The 22,556-nt window shown below is 38.3% G+C and overlaps 1 protein-coding gene across 4 annotated transcripts in view; it reads right to left on the bottom strand.

The window, feature by feature from the left end:
* Positions 1 to 22,556, bottom strand: part of NECTIN3 (nectin cell adhesion molecule 3) — a 43,278-nt gene that overhangs the window by 13,425 nt on the left and 7,297 nt on the right. For all 4 annotated transcript variants that reach the window (XM_050331343.1, XM_050331342.1, XM_050331344.1 and 1 more), the window contains 3 exons: positions 9,761 to 10,099; positions 2,326 to 2,622; positions 342 to 459 (listed from right to left, as the gene is read on the bottom strand). In XM_050331343.1, the coding sequence (XP_050187300.1) occupies positions 342 to 459; positions 2,326 to 2,622; positions 9,761 to 10,099 (754 nt within the window). The remainder of the gene's footprint in view (positions 1 to 341; positions 460 to 2,325; positions 2,623 to 9,760; positions 10,100 to 22,556) is intronic.

Here is a 22,556-nt window from a genome sequence, read left to right on the forward strand (position 1 = left end):
TAATAATAAAACAGAACTGATGAAAAAACAGTTGCATCCCAGCTAGACTTGCTGGTCTTTGTTCTACATGCTGCAGCATACACAGCTTAGTCTGCTTTGAGTAGCTGAAGAGACTTTACCCTGAGAGTAATGACAAACTGTTCAGGCATGTAAATTTACAAGATATTCACCCACCCATATTTATACATACACATCTTGTATTCTCCTTCTAAATGGCTGGATAAAACCATAACAACCCAATACAAGTCATACACTCTTTGTTTTCAAAACATGCATTTACTGTAAGCTAAGCAATTATACCACTTGAAGTGCGTGGTAAGTCCCTTTTTATAAATATTTACCTGGTCCACGAAAATTCCATAGGTAATGGATTTGCATCAGCATTACATTTGAGCTGAACGTTCCCTCTTCCAATGAACCAGTTTCCATCATAGCCAGTTACTGAAACTTCTGGGGCATCTGACAAAAAAATGTTTTATCTATCAATCACAACTTTTTTGTTAAGAGTGAATTGTGTGTAATGGTCAGATCAGTGGAGCAGAAGGTTTTTTTTTTTTTTTCTTTTTTTTTGGGGGGTAGAGGGAGGAAGTAGGATGTGTGCTTTCATTATTGTTTGTCTGTTTGTTTTTAATTTAAAGACCACCAACATTACCAAAATACAGCAAACACAATGCAGTTTCAAGCTACAGCATTAATATGTAGCAACGAACAAGTTGTTTTAATCAGTGCAACTTGTCCCGTGTTTTCAGCAAAACATACATACAGCATCTTGGGGAAGTGAGAGGACTTCAGAAGAAAAGGATCCATTTCAATTTTTGGGGAAGTGAGGAATGATAATTTAGAGCTACTTCCCAGTACAAAGATACAGCAAAGGGTCAGAAACAGCCTTTGGAAGAAAACCGGTAATTAGGAAATCACCAAAAAGTTCACAGATGCCAGCTATAAAGGTTAAGTTATCCACCAGCACCAATATGTAGAATTATGTTGTTAAGGTTGTAAAAAGCAAGGAGGCGATTTCAGATAAGCCAGAGACACCCAGCTGAAATACACAGAAGCCACAGAACAGACAGTAATAATACAGATTTGGTGTAAGCTCCTACAGCAGTGAGGGAGCAACAGTTGTAAAAGCTGTGTCAGGCAAGACTGAAGAACACACACTGCTTCTCACTGCTGTTACTTACTATACAATTTTACTAGAAATTCTGAAACACTCCCTTTAGATGAACATATTTAAGATCAATTTGCATCCTCATTTCACTTTAAATATGAAACTTTATTCTCTTATTCACTGTTTGAGACAATGATGGAAAGAAAACACCTTTTGTTCTATTTCTGCATCAATGGCCCTTCAATCTAAAACTTCAAGATTGGTAAAATAAAGCAACACTAAACACTATTTTATGCCAAAGTAAGTGATTATTTACCAAACAAAATAAAAACAAACCCAAAACAAATTCTAGCCAAACCAAAATAGCAAGTCTACTTTTTCCAGCCACTACATTGCTTTTAATTGAACTGACAGACTTCTGGAATTTAGGACCTTTAAAGCAGCACACAGCTGAGACAGGAAAATAAAGGAACAACTTGAAAATAGTTGGCTTTGGTTACATATGCATTGTCTACCAAAAAAAAAAGTCACATGACTAAAGTTTGTCTTAAGTGGTTTTCGGTAAGCAGCATTTTAAGTCATGTCATCACATACTCCTGTGCCTTAAAGCCACACATATGTTAAACATGCCTGGTACATTTTTGAATTATATGAGTGTGATGGTTCGGACTACCACAATGAGCAACCTGAAGCTGAATATTAAATGTTAAGAATGTATGCATTATGTTCTTTTTTCCTTATGCTAATTAGAGTGGACAAAGCTTAGTCATTACCCTGAAAATAACTTACTGACTGTAAGGCCTGCTTTCAACTTGTCATCTCAAACATCAATCTTCATTACATTTCTTTTGCAATACTGCTGAAATTGTGAGACACTATAAACAGCTTACAGATCAACTGAGTTTGTTATTTTGTCAGTAATCCTTGAATTTTATTTTTAAACATGAATAATTATGTTTACCCATGATTCAATATCCAAAACAAACAACAGAAACAAACACTACAGTATTTTAGCTTCATGACTTTATTCGCAAAACAGAGACCCCAGGTTTCTACTCCTGCCTGACCTGCCTCTGTCACGGTTTTTCTACAGTTTTCATTTCCTTCGCTTTTCTGAAGCAGGCAGTGCTCATCTCCTTCCTGTGGAAGGTATATACTGATTAAGAGGGTGGTTGTAAGAGATATACCAAGCAGCAACTACCTTACAGAATACTTACACTGTATGTCCAACACATAAGGGTATCGGATCTCCTTTTCCAAAGCAGGGTGCCTCACAACACAAGTTATGTGTCTTCCTCTTGCAAACCGCGTGGGGATAATCATGTACTGGCTTACAACTGTCACTGTTTCATTTGGAAACAATGTAAAGTTGGATTCCTTTTCACCAAGGTCTCCTTCCCAGTCAATCTGCGCAGCAGGTTTTCCAGTGGCTGCCGTACAAGTGGCTGCTATTGTCCAGTTTGCACCATCTATTAGAGGGTTTGGTCCTTTCGTTAAGCTCACGACAGGTTCAACTAGGGAGGGGAGAAAAAGTAAATTTAGACAAGAAAGACTCCACATCTTTGTAACTGTCACTGTAAGAGTCAAACAAAATCTAATCCATTTGCAAAAGCCTGGGCTAATCAGATATCCCAGAAATAAGACCATGGCATATCTCAGAGGTGATAGCTCTGTGAAGCTTTTGCCTGTTGACACTATTCACCTTTGTCCACTCATCCAAGTTCAGCGCTGTTCATTCACTACATTTAACGCACTGACAGGGAACTCCAGGGTGGTTAGGTCCAAAACACCAACTACAGTGCTCCAGTTGTACTGTCTGGCAACAGACAGCTTAAAATATTAAGTTGAAACTACACTGCAATTTCTTGTCAAAAATCTTAGATTCTGCTGCCTTTTCAAGCATTCAGGTATTAATCTATACTGACAGTTTATGTCATTTCAGAGCTACCTCAGTGTTTAACACCCAACATTTAAGAGTTTAAGCTTTTGTTCATGAGTACAACACAAATGACTTGCATGCTGCCAAGGATATTCAACCTCTAAAAAAGTATTATTCTATACACATCACACATTAAATCTAATGTGCATGTGCAAATACACCTATTTTATATAAAATTTATATGGTTTTGATATACAAAGAAATCTGTTTTATATTATGAATAAAATTCTGCCTATACACCTATTTTGGAAAATGAATCCCTATAAAAGTAAAAAATTTGAACTCAGTATTACACCCAAGACTCAAGAAATCCACACATGGGAGGATGTGACCTCCTTGTAAGGCCACTGCTCACCCCAAAAATTTGCAGATTTAGGTAACACACTTCATTCTAAAAGGAAATTTAGTTCCTTATGTACAAGGTTACAGCTGAGGGCCCTAGACTGAAAAGTTTTTAAAAATCTCCTTTCTTATTTAACAAGTCTTTTTTTTCCAGCCCTGTACAAGCCATCCACCAGTCAAAGCCTAAGCCAGAAATACTGTCTGGTACTCCAGACACAAACCATGGTTGGGCTTTTTTAGAATGGCTCATTTGTATCACCAGTATTCTAAGATCCAGGTTTTGCAGTAGAGTAGCAGCCTAACATAATCCTTGTCTCTTGCTCTCATCAGGCTGTTGGAGTCCTCTAGGGCAGGTCATCCCTACACACCATAATTTTTCACAATCTACCTTAGTGGAGCAGCACTCACTAATCACAAAGCAAAGACAAGTCTTGCAACTTCTATGCCTTTCAGGACATGAAGGAAACATTTAGTTCATGTAATTTCTTTCCCAGAAGTTGAAGCTGACCCACACATATAACGTGAAATGAAATAGAGCAGACTTCACCATACCTGGTAAGGTATCTTTGGAAGGCACAGGTAGTTGGACAAGTAACTGGGTAACAAATATTTTCAGCTGCAGTGAATTCAGTGCCAGGATCAGTCTGTGACTCTTTTCTGCTCAATCTAACACTGCTCATGTCTGAAGAAGGTGGTTTATTATTTGCTCAATTACACTAAAGGGAAAGACAGCTACTAAATGGATAACCTTATAAAAATGTCTTTTCTGCTCTATGAGTGGAAGAGCTTAAAGAATATAAATCATCATGAAATTGAAGGTTTTTTGGGCCAATACTGAGACCAAATTATTTTCTACTTTGTTTCTCTGAATGCTTACCCTCTGTGATTTGTTAGTGACCCTACTGTAAATAAACCAACAGCAGGGGTTTTATGCCAAGTTCTACACTCACTCTCCTAGAGCTGAAGCATCCCTAATGGAATTTCTTTCAATTCTGATTGCCTGCCCTCCAACACTAGCAACAACTAGAGCCTTCTGCAATAAGCCTGGAGCATTCTATCCTCTGGAAAAAAAACAAAGCCTTTAAAGCCTGATATGGAGAACTTGACATGACACAGTTTTGTTATTTCACTCACAGTTTGGTTTTCCTGCTTGTTCTCCCCAAATCACTAGTTGTAACTTTTCCAGTAGCTTCTGTATTATTAATAAAAGGCAGACATAAACACCCAAATTTATATTTAGAATTTCATAAGCATAAAGATTCTAGTTTTTGCTGAATCACTCCCTGCCCAAGATCTCTGTACAGTGAAATCAATTAAATAAGCAGCTACCATTAGCGTTTCATGCCAGTAACATACTCAAAGAAATTCAGTGGGAAATAAAGTTTATATATTCTATTCCTTTGATGATAAAAAACCAGTACCTAGCTGCAGAATTTTTCTTCTATTTCTTTGCAAAGGGATACATGAGTAAACAAGAACTCTTAGGTAGCAGAGATCTCCAGATTGAGAGCAGACTAGTCAGTTCTTTTCTTTTAGAACAAAAAGTCTGAAAGTATTAAGTGACAGTAGCCAGAAAGCAGGATGGACTAATTTAGAAAGCCCACTTTGTGCTAAAAGTACCATTATTAGGAAAAAAGCTTCTTTTCTGAAGTGATACCAGAAATTTGTAGGATAAGTCAGTTTGAGTTCATTGTGTAATACTTAGTTTTATACTTGCCAATAAGACACAAAGCTGAACTATTCAAAACTATGCAGCTCCATAAAATACTTACTCCTAATCCAATGTGTTTCAGTGCTTTAAATTTTTTTATATTTCACAAATATTTAGGCTTCTACTGTCACATCTTCCCAAAAATTACAATTCTTGCACTACACACCAACTACGAGGTAACTAAATAGCCACATACTAAAAAGCAGAAAGCAACTGTTGTTAGGATCCTTATTTCTATAGTTTATCGTTCAGAATTATCACTTGTCCCAGCAACTGAAGCAAAACCAGCAGAAATCCAACTAGTTATTCTACACATTACATATATTCTACATGAATACACATCATTCATATATATATATATTCCACAGTCTTTCTATACGTTTCACTCACGGATTTAGAGAAGCATCCGGCAAATGAATCCATAATCACAAGGGGCCATTGGCACCTCACCTCTCTATTATATCATCTTCTATTTGGAAAAAAGATTACCCAAAGTAAGAGGTTTGGAGGGGTTTTTTGGGGGTAGGTTTTCTTACTTTTTTTATTTTTTTGGAAAGCATAACTTCTATATGCACCAACTCTTGCAGCAGTCCTTTTTTATCCCAGGAGCATTCAGTGTGCCACATGAATCATACTGAAACATGTCCTACAGACTTTCATTGCTCACAGTGGTGGTGGTGGACACATGAAGGCAGCTAGGAGAGCATTAGAGAAGCTGCTTCACCCATGCATTAGAAACATTATGCTCTACTTAGATCGAATCAAAAAGATGGTGAAAGAAATGCTCTGTTTGGGAAAGGAAGCCACCAATCCCACAGAGATCCAAAAGCAGAAGCGTTCTGCTTCCACAGTGTAAGAGTTCAAGGGCAGTGATGGTTTCCTCCCTCCCCTTTCAATCATCAACTGAGTAGATACACTGATTGAACAGACAGAAGTCACTGCCAACCAACCATTTCATTCATGTAACTGAGAACAGTCACACCAATCTAAAGCAACATTACGGCATGAATTACATTTGTGCTATAAAGATGTTTAAAATCTCGCCTAATTTGCACATACTGACTCATGACCACTACCTGATTTAACCCTACTCACTCTACCTTCATTGTAGGTTCAGCATGGACCTCTCACTGCTCAAGTCCTTACACTTCATAGAAAACCAACATAACAAAGTATTCAAACAAGAAAGAGCCTCAAATGCTATTGCATTAAGTTTCCAAGCTTCAAAGTTTCTTCTTGGTTTTAAATATTTCATAAGCCACTTTCAACTGTTTCTGTTAGTTTTAAAACTTTTCTTCTGCCACTGGACAAAATCGGCAGGATTACAACACAAACAAGATTATTTCCTCTTGACCAAAAATTCACTAATTCCTTGGCAATAGCATGACACCGGGAATTGTCTGTTCCTTCTTCATTGCAACTGACATTTACTTGAATAACTTCTTTCCAAAACAGTATTTCTAGCCTTTATTTTCTCTCCCTCAAAACCAGCAGCTTTATACTTCTGTGTACCTTATCCTGTTGGATAATTAATCCTTAATTATTGACTTATGATTGTTTTGTTTTTATAGTTTGGGGTTTTTTTTTTGGTCATTCATTTTAAGACCAATCAGTTCACTAATTTGTTATCTACTTGGTACTTTTTCTTGACCCATGTATTGTGCAGTACTTAATGTGTATATCTCATCAGTTGACACTTCTTAAACACCATTACTTCATTAGAACTGAGAGGATCCAGTTTCTATACTATCTGACACGCACCTTCTTCTGATTCCTAATTGTAAGAATTTCTGATTAGTGTCTGGGATCTATTCATGGTGACAGACCTACCTACACCTTTGACACTCATCTGCACAGCTCACTGTTCACTTGGAGCATTGGTAAGAGCCAGGCTGCAGAACAGCCAGACCTCCTTTATCAGTATCCATGCTGAGAAGTCTAACTTGGCAAGACAGCAGAGTCAAACCAAACCAAGTATTTAAAACAGTCATGTACAGCACTTTAGTTGGCAACACAAAAATTAAGTCAGCTGTGCAAGCTGACCTGTCACAATCCATCTCTTCTGCCTTGAGACACCAGTTGGCTCATTTGGTCAGAGTCTTTATAAAAAATAGCATGCCATAAAACTATTTGTGATTTTTTGCTCTAGTTTAACACAGTTAAGTTTGAAGAAACAACACTGTAGACAAGTTCAATATACCTGTTTGACCCTAAAAGCATTTTCATATTTTTACTGTCTTAATCTCTTGTTCTAAAATGCATTTCCTTAAGACAGCATAGGGTACTAAATAAAGAAAACTGGGGGCAAGCAAAATCACCAAATGTGGCAAGTCTGTTAAGCCAAAGCAGCATAAGACAAGTTCTAAATATGGTGATCAGTACACTTTGGCAAAACAAAGGGCATTTTACCTTGTAGTTATTTTTCCTTCCATTTGTCTTCAGTGTGTCTGTCTTATGGTGTACAAGCACCTATTACAGTATGTCCACTACATATGGGAAGGAAACTAATTCTTTGCTGAATAGGAACAGACTAGGGACTAGGATAAAAGGTAGTGCTGCTTGGATTGGAGACAGTTTCAGCCTTAGGACAAGAACTTTGCTCACTTAAGGGAGAGTTTTTTAGATCAGTGGGCAAACACAGACTGAAACTGATTTTAAAGTTAAATTAACTTTTAAGTTTCAATTACAGCTGTTCCATGCCTTACAACCCTACTGAGCTTGGAATTGTGAGCTTTGCTGGCCTGAGCTCAGCAAGTCATTCATTTACATGCATATTCTAAAAATCATTACTTCCCCAGTATTTTTACTTTATAAGTCTACATGTCAGTGTAGTAAAAGGTTTCCAGACATAAGTTCTGTGGCCTTAGCAGTGTAAGCCCAGCCGAGGGTGGGCTACCCAGTTTTACGTGCAAACCAAGCTGCTGCTAACTATGATGGAAAGGCATCTTTGCAAATAATAGATGGGCTTCGCAATTCAGAGGCTGATATCAAGTCACTGAGGCTTAACAGCAATGGTAACCATCTGCATCAACTACGAAAAACAACCTATGATCAGAAACACTGTATGCCTGACAAATACTATTCCTACTCCACCACAACTGCAATTTTTTGATAATATATCAAATCTAATCAAGCAAACTGTGGTCCTTCTACATTTTCAAATGCAGAATAATAAACACATAGGACATACATTTGCTTTCCAAGTTCCTCCTCAGGTTCTCCATAAACCTGAAATTTCAAGGACAAAATGGACACAACTACTTACATGATCCGAAAAAAAGTCTTGGGAACTGACTAGAAGAGTTGAGGCAGAACAGTAAGAACCACCCATATATATTAGTGAAGTACAGTAGCTGAAACCTTTAGTCAAAAACCTGCTACAATAACCACAGCCATAGGCACTTACAGTACAAATGGAAGAGAGATGGAAAAGAGAGTCATAAAAACTACATGCTTTGTATATCACGTAGAATTTTGGTCAAGGTACTTGTTTCGAATTGGGTTAAGCCAGTTGCTTTGATGTGTTTATTTTGCCCCACCTTGTGGTGAAAACCAGTTTACATACTGTGCTACAGCCATCTGACTAATCTCATCAAGTGCTCTACTATCTGTTTACAAAAACAGCCATTGAGGACCACCTCAGCTGTAGAAATATCATGACTACTGGCAGTACATGCAGAAGTACCTTTACTACAAGAAGGAATAGTACCATAAGGAGAGGGCAAGTCAATAGCAGGTTTTCAAGTTTCAGGGTAATCATTTTACCTCACACTGCACTTACCACCTAAGTCGACCTGTGCTTCAGTACTAATTCCTTATGACAGCAATACCCAACCCTCAACAAGAGGGACTAAATCAGTATAACTGAACACCAAATTTATAAAAGCTTCTCATTATGACTTCCCACAACCAGTCAAGAGCTTAAGTTGCCTCTTCCCTCCCACAACTCCCAGCAGTCAACTAGACAGTTTTACTTCATGTTTATGCTACGCAAAGAACAGTTTACATCATCAGCCTCAAGCAGCTACCATTAACTTACCATGTTAGCAACACATTTATAGAACGATTTGAGTTGGAAGGGACCTTTTAAAGTCCATCTAGTCCAATCCCCCTTCAAAAATACCAGGTTCATCGAAGCCCAGTTCAACCCAACCTTGAACATCTCCAAGCATGGAGCATCTACCACTTATCTGGGAACTATGACCTCATTACAGATGATGAATTATTGCACTGAGACAACTGGTCATCAGCAGGTTTCAAACAACACCTTTTTTTCCTGAAAACTGGTGACTACTCACAGCACTATCTGAGGGAATTTATGAGGGAATTTGGCCACTGCAGTAGCTTAAGTAGCATTCAGCAGCTTCTCAGCACACACACACATAAGTCCATACCAGCATTGCCCAGTCAAAGTTGCAAATGTTCATATTAGCACAATGCTTATATAGGAATCGGTTACTTTATTTTTAATATCTAGACAATCAAAGAACAAGTTCTAAACAAGCAGGACCTAAAAGAAGGCTCCTCAGTGACATTAGTGAGAATAACAAGATATCTGTAATGGAAGGTCAGTAAACACATATTTTGCATTAAAAGGTAAAATACAACTTATCAGTAAGTCTGCAGAACTTCACCTTCTTTCATAAAGAATTTGACTTACCTAGTACCGTTACAGTTGTTGTTGACTGTGTATTTCCAAGTGGGAATGTAACTGCTTTGCAAATATATTCTCCTGCATCGGAAAAGCTTACATTTTTTAAAATGATTGTTGCATCAGTAAGCGAGTAGTTTTTAAATGCCACTCTTCCTTGGTATTCTCCTTGAACAGATATTCCATATTCAGGATGATGAACAGCAATAGTCTGTGAACTTTTACCATATATCTTCTCCCAAGAAACTTGTGTTATTGTTTCATTTACATCAATTATGCATTTCAGTGCAACCTTCTTCCCCCAAACTGCTGTCACATGTGGATCAACAACTGGTCCAGCTAAGGCACCTAAAAACAAAGCAATTGTTAGTTGGGACACAGGAGTGTTATGTCTCTGAGTTTTCACATTAAGCCTCCTTCAGTAATTAGCTTGGCTTTTTAAAAGAGAATTCTTACTTTCTTCTGAACAACTGATTTACAGCAGTGTAGAAACACTACAGAAGCATGCTTCAAGCAAAAACATCAAAGCTAGGCAGAGATCAATCATTTTTTTAGAGAATACTAGAGAATATTATCACCAAAACACAACTTGCCATAAAATCAACCTGACAATTGTGTAACTGGGGTAACAGTCTTGTGGAAATTTAACTAGATATGAGTGTTGTGTGTAATCAGACTTACTGAAAAAAGCAATAACCAGACAGTGGTACTTTAGTAGTCTGATTACTGACCCAGAGTATCAGGTAAAAATTGCAGTTAAATTACTGCACTTGTTTCTATTTTCAAATGATACAACTCCTAATAAAGATTAAATAAAGAAAAATGCAGGAGTGTAACCTCTACCACCTACCATACCAGTAACTAGAATTAAAAACCAAACAGGAAAACGCCTCTCAAACTCCCACAAACTACTCCCTGTGATAACCAACCTAAGAACTCAATTTTAACTTCCCTATCCTACTTCCTAACAAAGACATGTACCATCACACATAGGCAATCTTTCTGCTACACTGCAGTGTGGTGTCTTCACACAACATCTTCCTTCACACAGTAAACATGCAAGAGAGGGCACAGCCAAGTGTTTGCTTAAGATCCAATGCATTTCCACTAAATACCTAAAATACCTTCCACAGAAGCAACTATGTTCTGAGCTCAGCATTTTACACCACACTTGTTTCAAAAAGGGAAATCCATCAGGACAAAACAGTTCAATAAATCACTGGTTCACAATTTATTTTGCCAAAGAGGTGCTCCAGAACTCCAGAAACGTCACCCTAGTTCTCTTGAAGCAAACTAATACGATGGAAAAGAACCAAAGTCTTGGTCCAAACTACTTTTTTTACCCTGTGCTTAAGTTTTAAGAGAGCCATTTCAGATGCTCCAATTCTCTCTCCAGTTACCCAATCAGTACCCAGGCTGTTACTGAGGATGTTCACCCATGGGACAAGATTCAAGACTAAATTTTAGTAGCCCCATTTTCAAAGGCATGAAGAGGTCATTCAACATGAGATATGAACCACCTTTTCACCCACCAAGTTCACACAAAAGACAAGCCATGTGTTCAGAACATAAGTCTCTATATGCCTTTATGTACGAGTCCATTGTTAAAAGCTTTTCATTTCCCATCAATTTTTTATTTTTATCGTTCAAACCCTAACTGAGTCAATGAAGACACCCAAAAAAGTGACTTAAACATTCAGCTACAGATTTCTTCAGTATAAAACCACTGATTAACATCAATTGGATAAAAACTTTAACCTGCACAAATAAAACACTAAGCCAAAACTTTAACCCAAGACTGTTGATATGGCAGTAACTAAGGGCTGGTGATGGGACAGAAAGTAGCCTGAAAGCTCAAAAAAAAATATGAATGCATTTGATATAAAGAAAATCTGCCATGACTAATTCACTAGTAATGCAGGAATATTTTGCCTAGTCTTCTCATGCCTCTTAATTAACACACATTGTTGTGTCAGTGTGAATAGAGAGCAATTATTTGCACACTAACTGAAATGAGTAGAATTTTGCCCAAATTTTGTCTCCACTTGCCACTGCTACATTTAAGCATAAGGTGAAGTGGTCCTTAGAGTATTTGACTATTGCGTTCTACATTATTTATAAGGCCCACAAGTTACATTTCAGAAATGTATTTCAGAAGGTACAGGATATATCTATTCCATCATGTCATTAAAATAAAGAAAACACATTTTTGTTCAGAAATCAGAATTTTGCAGTATTTAAAACTACTGAATATTAACCTGTATTAAACTTCAGCATAACGATGTATGTATAAGTATGTAACTCCAACAAACTTAGCATAGTAAAGCCCTACAAGTGGACTTACAAAAACAGCTTAGACTTCTGGGAAGGTAACAAACTGAACTGGAAAAACATCCCAGTTAGTTCAACACACAAGCTCTTTTGTTTCTTTTTTTTGTGAACAATTCTACTCACAGTAATTGGAGGGTTTAGCTACATAAAGATGACCAGAGTACATTTAAAAAGTCAATACTCAACAATTTTTCCAGCAAAGAATTCTTCTAACAGCTCATTTGTGCCATGAGAACATTGTATTCTCACACAAATTGCATGAATATTTTCAGAAGTCAAACTTTTTCATTGCTGCTCCTACTTTCAAGATTTACAGATTGAAACAAGTAGCATAAATACACATTTATATACGTGAACACACTTGCAGCTATAGAATGTTGATCAGTTACATCTTTTCATTCACCTTCTACAGCAAAGGAAGTAAAGCCAATAGAACACTACTCTAAATTTTATGCTTTTATCTCATCTTCTGACACGTGTTCAGACTCTGAAAAAAAATGAAACTCATCTATGCTAATCATTTAACCTGAACTTACATATAGTTTATATAACAGCACATAGACTCCAAAATGTTTCAAATCTTAGGGAGATCACACTGACACTTTCTATCCACTGACTTCCCACAAGCTACTTGCACAAGACAATAAAGCCAAACTGCTACAAGAACAGAAAACTTAAGTTTTTCCCTCTATCAGCAACTTATTCAGTTCACATCTGGCCTCAGCACACCCTAATGGCAGGGAACTAAGAAGAGTTCCAGTCAAGAATGGAGCAGAACGACAAGAACATCCCATTTTGGTGACAGCAAGTTGCTGTGTCAGCAGAACTTCCCACGAAAAACCCTTAAGGTCGGGCTAAGCATTACTGTTAGGTCAGTTTAATTTCAAATGACATCAGAAAGCTCAGACTTAGTCTTGCAGTCCTCCTCCTCCTCCTGTGTCAGCACTCACCAGGTACCTAAGATACCCCAACCTACAAAAACTCACTTGTTCTCTTCCCGCTTTAACCTTCTGAATTTGCTCTGTCAATCACAAGCAGCAACGCAACAGAGGCAGCGAGCACAGTCACACAGTCCAGTGGTATTTTCAGATGTGTTTAGCTGGAAAAGCAAAGCACTCAAGGACACTGCAGAAAACAAGCCTCAACTTGAGGCTTTACAAAAATATATGGTTAAATGACTGGGAAGAAGTCAGTGTGTGTCTTTGGAGTACCAGGGCACGATCAAATTACTGTGTCAAAAAAAGATCAGAACTAAAGAATGGAAGAGATTGAAGATTAAGCAGTAAAAAATGCCTCAGCAGTAGCTTTCAATTAGAACTGTTAAGCAAATACTTAGGAAAGAACTGCACTTACATCAAAGAGATAGTATTATAACCTAGTGTTCCTCCTTCCTAAGGATCTGCTTATTGCAGTACTTATTACAACTGGAGTACTAGTTCATCAATCAATTTCTGGGGGGCAAGTGAGTTTCTATAAGCATTAAATTTACAGTACTTATTTTTAAAGAAGAAAACTGGAGATATATTATTTCCATCTCAGAGAGCAATTCTTAAAACCTTGTTCAGTGTTTATCACAGTAATACAACAGGCATGCAAAAGCCTGCCAGAACGCAAAAAGTTTTGATGAAATGAGGCGTAGCAGCTCAATAGTCTGAAGCAGAGACTACTGAAATCCTCAGGCTTTCTCTCAATCAAAAGTTAACTATTGCTGAAGCAGGGGTTTTACTCAAAACACCAAGCTCAAGACAGACAAACTCTCCGTTAAGTGCTATCACAGGATGTTCTGGACAACTTTTAAGCACTCTGAACCTCCATCTGCTGCTCCCAAGGGTACAGATGATGACCTATCACACCACTCTAATAAGGTTTGTGTTACTCTGCTCCTTCATTCCCCACAGCTGATGGAAGGGATGGTCAGTTATCTTCCAGTTGTTGAATCAACATGTTGATCTACACACAGACACCAAGCAACAGTAATATTTATGGGGAAGGCTACAGCTGCCATTCAAAAGACATCATCCAGAGCCCACGGAAAGGATTCACACTGCCTGTTAGAAGGCCACACAATGCACCACTGGACAAAGAAGTCTCATCCTTAACACAAAAGAGTCAAGATGACCAAGTAGGCAAACCTCTACAGCACCACAATAAACAATTATTGGCAAGACTCACATTTTCAACATGTAAAACAACCAAGAAGATTTAAAAAAGCTATTTTACTCCAGCGCAACAAAAAGTTGTAACAAGAATTTACAGCTCAGAGTTTAACACTACCACTGCTTGAGCCCAACTCATCAGCTGGAGCTTCAAAGCAGCTCTGCCCTGCAAGTCAGACTGGCTGTTACCCACTATTCTTATTTCACAGTGTCATTTTGACACGTTAACTGGTGCTTCTGTTCTAGTTTCAGTAACACCACAGAAGACAGTGACTGTGGCCCTGCATGCTCTGCTTCCTACCATGCTGCACAGACCTCTAGCATCAAGCATCAGGAAACTAAATACAGTCTAAGACACTAGAGGAAGCTAAAAAAGAATATTAGGCTCATTATTCAAATTCAGTTGTGAAGGACACTCTTAATAAACCAATTGTATAAGGCTAAAGCTTTAAATCTAACTACTCACCAAGAACATTTACCAAGTCCCATGAACTTTAAAACTTTATCTGGCATTTCAATTTAAACCATACTAATATCCATGTCCATTTGACATGCTTTCTACATTATTATCTTATATATATATATTAACACATAGTGAATTAAGACTTTCATGTTTATCCTGATACTAAGCTTTCGAATGTTTACAAAGACATGCTGAACTAATAAGTGAGGCATGCTATGAGGCAGCTGGATGTTCTTCTGTAATGAATATTTCCAACTCTGTTTAACCAAATCTTCCAATCCCACCTCCTTTAAAAGGAAATCAGCAAGACAACGAGGTACTCTTTTTCCAACAAACAGGCCAGGTTCAAAAGCAGGACTGGAGCAGAACATTGCATTCTTAGTTCCACTCCCTTAAAAAACTAATAGTAAGAGTAAACAAGCAGTTTCAAAGTTATCTGTAGAAATATACACCACTAACCAACATCATGCTCTTCTCCTAACCAACACAAAATACTTCAGATCCCCATTTAAATAAATTCAAATCCATGGTTATCAATAGGTATAAATAATACGCTAAAAGGAAAGAAGAGATTGAAACAAGCAGTCCTTAATGGAACTGAAACCTCTGATTGGAAAGTTAGCTAAAGAGTTCCAGATGATCTTAATCTTTCGAAACATAAAAGATGAGTTAATAGTTTTGACAAACTGATGTGGTGGAAAATGTTAAAAGTCATCCTATAAGCATATAACCAAAATATCTAACAGATACAGTGGAAGGTCAAAAGAAGCATTGTGCTTCTGAGTCCTGGTGGTGCTGCCAATTATAAATGCATTGTATACAGAAAAACAAGTGAAGTTATACATACAAAACTTTCCCAGGCAGGCAGAAAAAAACCCTTCAAGTTGTACTGAGTCCAAATTAGAAGAGCAGTCAGCATGCACGAGTGTAAGTAACAGACAGGATGTTCAGTAACTGGTTAGAAAGTAAAGACTGTTCTGAAAGCTACAGCAAGTATATGGTGATTATGCTTGAAAGTGACACTCTAGAATATGCTAATATAAAAGTAAACTCTCTTCTCCAGCCTGCACCACTAAGGCTCCATCTGGAGTTGTTCAGCTTGAACATCATATATCAGCCATCCAGAGTCTGCAAGCAACGTGTGCTCAAAGGCCTAGAAAACATGACCCACAAGAAAGGATGGAATAACTGACTGTTATTCTCCAAGAAGGCAACCCAATAAAGGTCTAAAGTGCTTACACTGCAAAAAGAGAACGACTGCAATACTAAGCATGCCTGTGAAGATTAGGAAGGAGATAAACCAAAGTAAAAAAACAATAACAAACAGTAACAACAAAAAACCCCAAACAAACAAAAAAACGCACAAAAAACTTGCAAAAAACCCCAAACCACAAAGAAAAACATCAAAGCCCACTGAAATAAAAAACAAACCACCAACCCCTTTGATGCTACAAAGTGAATTCTTCAAATGAACACCCTGGCCAAAATTACAAACTTCCAGAACCTTTAGAAAGGTTTGATATTTAGTAATTAAAGACCAAACACCCAAACTAACCTAAGCTGATCCTGCACTGGGGTAGAGACATGATCAAAGATTTTGCTGGCCTTATTACTGTAAGATTATTAACAGACATTTAGACAGCAAAGTCTGGTCTTCCTTTAAATTCATATTAGCCAATATAACACACATGCTGATGGACTCAAACACAAGTTCTCCTTTCAGGGACTTATTTGCAACATTCCATTCAATACACTTATACTACTTGCTCTCTTATGACCATTTGGTTGACCCAGACCTCACTACTGTGAGAAGATTTCAGAATACTCTGCTTTTACAAGTCTCATTCCCAGTACTCTCCCTAGCAACCTGTTGTTTTTTCACCTGTGTTTCAAGACTATCCTTACTTGCTATGCAAATCAACAAACTAAGTCAGTTTATACGTGAAGGAATTACTGAAAACACAAATAAGAAATTAACTCAGAAGACATCTAAGATGGCAACTTTATTTAATTTTGAATGCTCAGTTAGTAGCATTTCAAACACATTATGAAACCAGGAATTCTGTGCTCAAGAACACCAGTGCTTTCAGCTAGCACATATTTACTTAAGACAGCGCAGTTTCAGTTACTTTTTTCATCCTCAGGTCTACTGCATTTGTGTTTAAGGTGAATACTACAACCTGTTCAAATAGATACTTCCTTACCAAATGTATACCTTCTGTTTGAATTTATTTGCATTCTTTACAGTTACTCTTGTCAATAAAGGTTCTTCCCTTCATCAGAGGGACAGCCAGCTCACACAGCAGGCGACCAGTCTTCTCTATCGCTTATTTTCTCTATTCTGATCCATAAGCAGATATTCATCTTTTGTCATGTGTTCTGTAAAAAGCTTCTAGCTCTTCAAAGTTGAATATATGAACCCACACAGAATCTCGATCAGCATCAGTCTGCCCTCAACTGAGACACCAGGGCATACTCAAATCATTTCCTTAGGGACCAGCCTTCTCATTCGCACCAACAAATAAGACTTGGGTGAAATGACAGCCTTCAGCTTTGAGAAAAGTAACTCGCTCGATAATAAGTTGTGTTATAATCTGACATTTAGACACAGCTTCAGTCTTGCTTGCTTAGAATTTGTTTTAAAAGCTCGATTTCTTCAGTTATTTGCAGAGTTGGAGGTAATGACAATTTCCATTCAGAAGATATACAATTTAGTCAGCTAGTGCTTCAGCTTTTCTGACTTCTGTAAATCAAGTACATAGAACTTCACTGGCCTTTAAGTCAGCTCCATCACCTACTACCAAACTGCTTTTCAGGAATACACACAACTACATGCATTACACAAAAATCAACACTTCCTAGACACCAATTTATTCTGAAGAGGTTTCAAATCTAGTACACTCTTCAGAGTTAAGTCTAGAAATTCCACTTCAAGATGAAAGTGGATGTCAACATAACATTATTGCAGAGGACACGCTTCAAAACAGTGCATGACCTAGTTCATATCATGGACAGGCCATCTTGCCTGTAAGCAAGACCTTTGGCAAAGTTCACAGAACTGACCATCACAAGCTCAAGGCCATGTTTCCAATTATAGAAATATTATATATTTATAATAAGTAATACATATGAAGTTTAATACTCCCCTCCATGCAGGACTTCATGGGCACCACTGAACATCCATCTACACTTCAGCTTCTTTAACTATTCAATAACTCAGTTTCAAAGCCCTGTGTAAGTCATCTTTACTCCAACCTGTTATCAACTAGTATTTATGTATAATTAGGGCACCTCATACTCCAGACAATGCAACAGCCAATATCCTACTATCCTCCAGCATCACCTAGAACTATAGATTCCACCACAAGAATTCCCTCCAGGATAAGGTCCTAGGAAGACCCCAGAGACTGCTAACTGTAGGTCTGGTCAGATAAATACTCTCCCACTTACTTCCAAACTCCAGACCTCTCCACTCGTTATTTGGAAAAGCAAAATTGAATGTTTTCACAATATCCGCTTTCTTATTCTTTGAGAGGAAGAGAAAAATTGGGGATGAGGGACTGGGCACTAGGTATCACAGAAGTCTGAGGAGTTACTGCCCATCACTTCTGCTTCATTTCAAAATCTGGAAGTTACCAATGACACAGAAGCATAGTCTCCTCCACCTAGCCACAGACTTGCAGAAATGTGGGTTGCTATTCCAGTCCAACAAACAACTTCCCTTCCAAGTTATATGGTTGTTGTTTCAACACTACCATATAATAAGCTTGCCATTACACATACTAACAGAAATAAAACAAGGCAACTGCAACCAGAATCAAAAAATACAACACAAAGTATAGGATTTTTTTGTCACTGCTGTTTGTTCTCTTTCATTATAAAGTAGCAAGGCACTTTTCTGCTACACAGCGATCGATGTGTACACTTCCATCCCAACCATGTGGGTAACTACAACGTGCATCTTGCTAGATTACCTGCAAAGCTCATGTCTATCCCACAGTCTAAGCTATGAGCAGCAAGACATTCTTGACTTAATCACTCTGATTTCATTTGTCAGACCAAAATTCTCTGACTCAATCACTGCTCATCAGTACCAGCTTGGAGAAGGAAGAAAAAAAAAAAAAGGCAGCTTTCACAAAAAGCCTGTGACATCTCTAAAGTGCTCAACAGGTCATGTCCAACACAGATAAAAGCTATAGTGATCATTTCCACCTAGTAATCACCACAAACACAGGTGAAGTCCTAGGTACAGGTCTCTTCATAACACATTTATCATTGGCAAAGAGAAACAAGCTCTAATATCGATGCAGGGAATAATGATTTCATGAAGGTAAGAGGCAAGGGACCCCTACAGGCTACTTAGTCCTGCTTAAAGTAGGTCCAGTTACATCAGACTGCTTGGAGACTCATCCAGTCTAGTCTTCAATATCACCATAGAACAACATTTATTCCTCAATCACTTTGGCACCTGCTCCCTCACAGAGAAGTATTTCTTCCTTACATTGGTTCAGGATTTCCCATATTCCAGCAGGGTTATGAAATTCCTAACTTAACCAAGAATGAAGTTTTAAGCACAAGTCACTTAAAAGAAACAAACTACGTAGTGCACTTTAGCCACTTTGAGGAGAAAAACGTAAATGAAAAAACACTGCTTTGTTAACATCTATGTCTTTAGTAGGATATTACTTTTGCACAGGAACAATAAAGCAAAAATTGAACTAACGTGGAAATGGACATCTCTCCAAGTTTCAATGGAGGGAGGAACACGGCATAACAAGAGACTGCCCACTGCATTTAGTGGTGTGAGCACACACAGTCCACACATTCCTTACAGAAAGCTCAAGGACAAGCTACCAAAAAATTCTCTACAAGCAATTGCTTGACATAAACACCAAGGTACCAGGATTCGGGGGGCTCTGGGGAGTTTGATTTTTGCTTTGGTTTTTCTGTGAAATTAATAAGGAAGGACCTGGAATTCTGCTAAGTACACAGCAACAGTTGTAAACATTCAGCATTCCCTGCCCCCAGCACTGTACCTCCTACACTGGAACTAGAGAGTCATTAAAAACTGGTCAGGAGCACTGATGTGTGTGATGTCTTTCTAGAGGATGGAACAAGACCTTTAATCCCTAGGAAAGTCCCGATTCCCTTAAGCAGACCATTCCTTCCCTTCTTATATGCTGTCATTCCACATACCACCTACTCTCCAGAGAGCTGAGGTCTGGGGGAGGAGAAGGAAGGTTGTACTTTGCACTAAGTAGCAAAGTCTCGAATAAGTTCAGAAACACAGCTAAACATTAACTTCACATTTTCAATTGCCTATAAAGTTTCAATGTTATCTGCCAATATTGAACAACTGCAGCCACACAATGAAATATAAAATAAACGCATTTTGTCAGGACCAGCAAATCTCAGCTGTCCATGAGAAGATCTGATGAGTTAACAGTTACATTACAAAGTTATGTGGATGCCTGCTGCCCCCTGCACTGCTGACACTGCTGACTTTTTTTTTAGCTCTTAAGGCCTGCTCTCCACTGCAAGCTACTTCAGAAAGTTAACCCTTTCCTGTCCAGGAACTGCATCATGACAGCAAGCTTAGAGAATGCTGTTTAATAGCTGCTCGATTCACTGACAAACTATATTTTCTATACGTGTGACACCGTCAGCCAGCTCTGTGCTGTAAGGGACTGGTCTTACTGGATCCTTACTGAAGCAACAGAAGAAGTGTAGGCAGATCTTTAACAAATCCTCTAACAATTACAACTTCCACTTGGAGTTAACAATGGGATCCATTCTTAAAGTAAGCTTGTAGAAACCAAATTGCTTTATATGAAAAACTTGTTCCAGACTTGACTTGGGCATTTTAATCTAGATAGAAGACTTCCAACCACTACTTTTCTTCCAGGACTAACTATAGTATACTAGCTCCTGCCTACCCATGCACAAAGTGACTGAAAGGGACTTCTGGAGGTTATCCAATCCGACCCCCAACTGAAAGCAGGGTCAACTTTGAAGTCAGATCAAGTTGCTCAGGGTCATACCATAGTCAGGTTCTGAATATTTTCAGGGACAGAGATCCCACAACCTGTTTCAGTGCTTCATTCTCTGTGTGGGAAAACATACTGCTAACACATTGTAAAGATTTGTCTTGCTGTAGCTTGTGTCTGCTGCCTCTTATCCTTAGCATAGCTAAGGAGTCTGTCTTCATTTTCCCCCCCTCACTACCTATTAAACAGTCAGAGCCAGCAATTAGGATGTCCCACTTCAGACCTTGTCTCAAAGCTGAACAAACTCACTTCTCAAGCCCTCTTCATACATCATGTGCTGCTGACTTCCTTATCTTAGTGTCCTTTCACAGGTATCTCAGCATCTTCCTTGTGGTTGGGAATACAAAACTGTCCATGGTACTTCTGATGCAGTCTCACAACCTCCAAATAGTGGAGAATAATTGCTTCTTTCAACCTGCTGACCGTGCCCCATGTGCTCTTCACCTTTTGCACCACAAAGGCACACACTGACCCACAAGGACCCTTAGTTTCTTTCCTGTAAAGGTACTTCTCACCAGCTGGCACCACATTCACACTGCTGCATGGGGTCATCCTGCCCCAGAGAGACTTAGTTTGGCATTTGCTTTTGAATTTCATAAGGTTTCCAATAGGTATTTCTCCAGCATGCAAATATCCCACTCAATTAGCTCTAGTCTCCAGCAGGTCAATTGACCCTCACAGTCTGGTAGCATCCACAAATTTGCTCTCAGTACACCAGTGACCTGGAAGAGGGGTTGGAATGTAGACAAACTGCCCCTGCACTGATGCCACCAGTAACAAGCCTCCAGGTGGACTTCATACAGCTGATCAGAACCTTTCAAGTTCAGTGCCACACACAACTTTTCACCCACTTAACAATCCAGTTCCCAAACCATACCTCACCAGTTCGGCTACAAGCACACTTTCGGAAATCTTATTATACGCTTCTTACGGCTAATAACACTCACTGTTCTTCCTTTGTCCACAGTCTTGTCCTAGGTACTTACAGCAATAAATTCAAGATCTCTTTTCACAGCAGTCTCAGGTTGTGAAGACACCACCGTAACTGCTTTTCCTCACTTCACTTCTGTTTTCACCTTATTGGCAGCCACATCAATTTATCAAACCTAAGCCATGCATCTTGAGTCTCAAATAACACAGCTGCAGAGCAACCCTGGAAATTCATTACCAAAAGAATTTTCACTAACAGTTCCACAAAGTCCCACAGACCTCATCTCTTTCTGTAAGGTAGAATACTCTGCAGAATCTTTCAAAGATATTAAATGAAGCTTACACAAAACTGTCTCAATAAGAGATTACATCCTGATTTGTCAGAAGGTAACGTAAGTTATTAAATGTTCATGTGACAACACTGATGCATCACCTGTAATAATTATCTTGTTATAGTCAAAAGCCTTACTATTTTACAGCTACTGAACTTAAGAGTTGTGTTATACATATAGAATCATCAAATGGTTTGGGTTGGAAGGACCCTAAAGTTTGCCTTGTTCCAGTGTCCTGCCATATAAGCTGCATGCAGAAGCAAGAACTACCTGTGATACCACAAACTGATGAAACACAGCTACACAGAACTTAGTATGCTTCTTACTATACAGGATATCCTGGATAAATGGGAATATTGCACTCACTAGTTACTAGAGGTAGACTATTTTATGCTACCTCAGCTACCAATGACACATCAAAACCTTCAACAGGATGCATTTAAATTTCTGAAGTGATTAATGGTATGGTCACAACCATCACATTCTCATGGTTGATTTCTTTAGAACTACAGAGTCTTTTTAAATGTTAAAGTCCCTTAATGAAGT

Source organism: Myiozetetes cayanensis, unplaced genomic scaffold, assembly GCF_022539395.1.
Source record: "Myiozetetes cayanensis isolate MyiCay16 unplaced genomic scaffold, myiCay2020 scf5-8, whole genome shotgun sequence".
Lineage (NCBI taxonomy): Eukaryota > Metazoa > Chordata > Aves > Passeriformes > Tyrannidae > Myiozetetes > Myiozetetes cayanensis.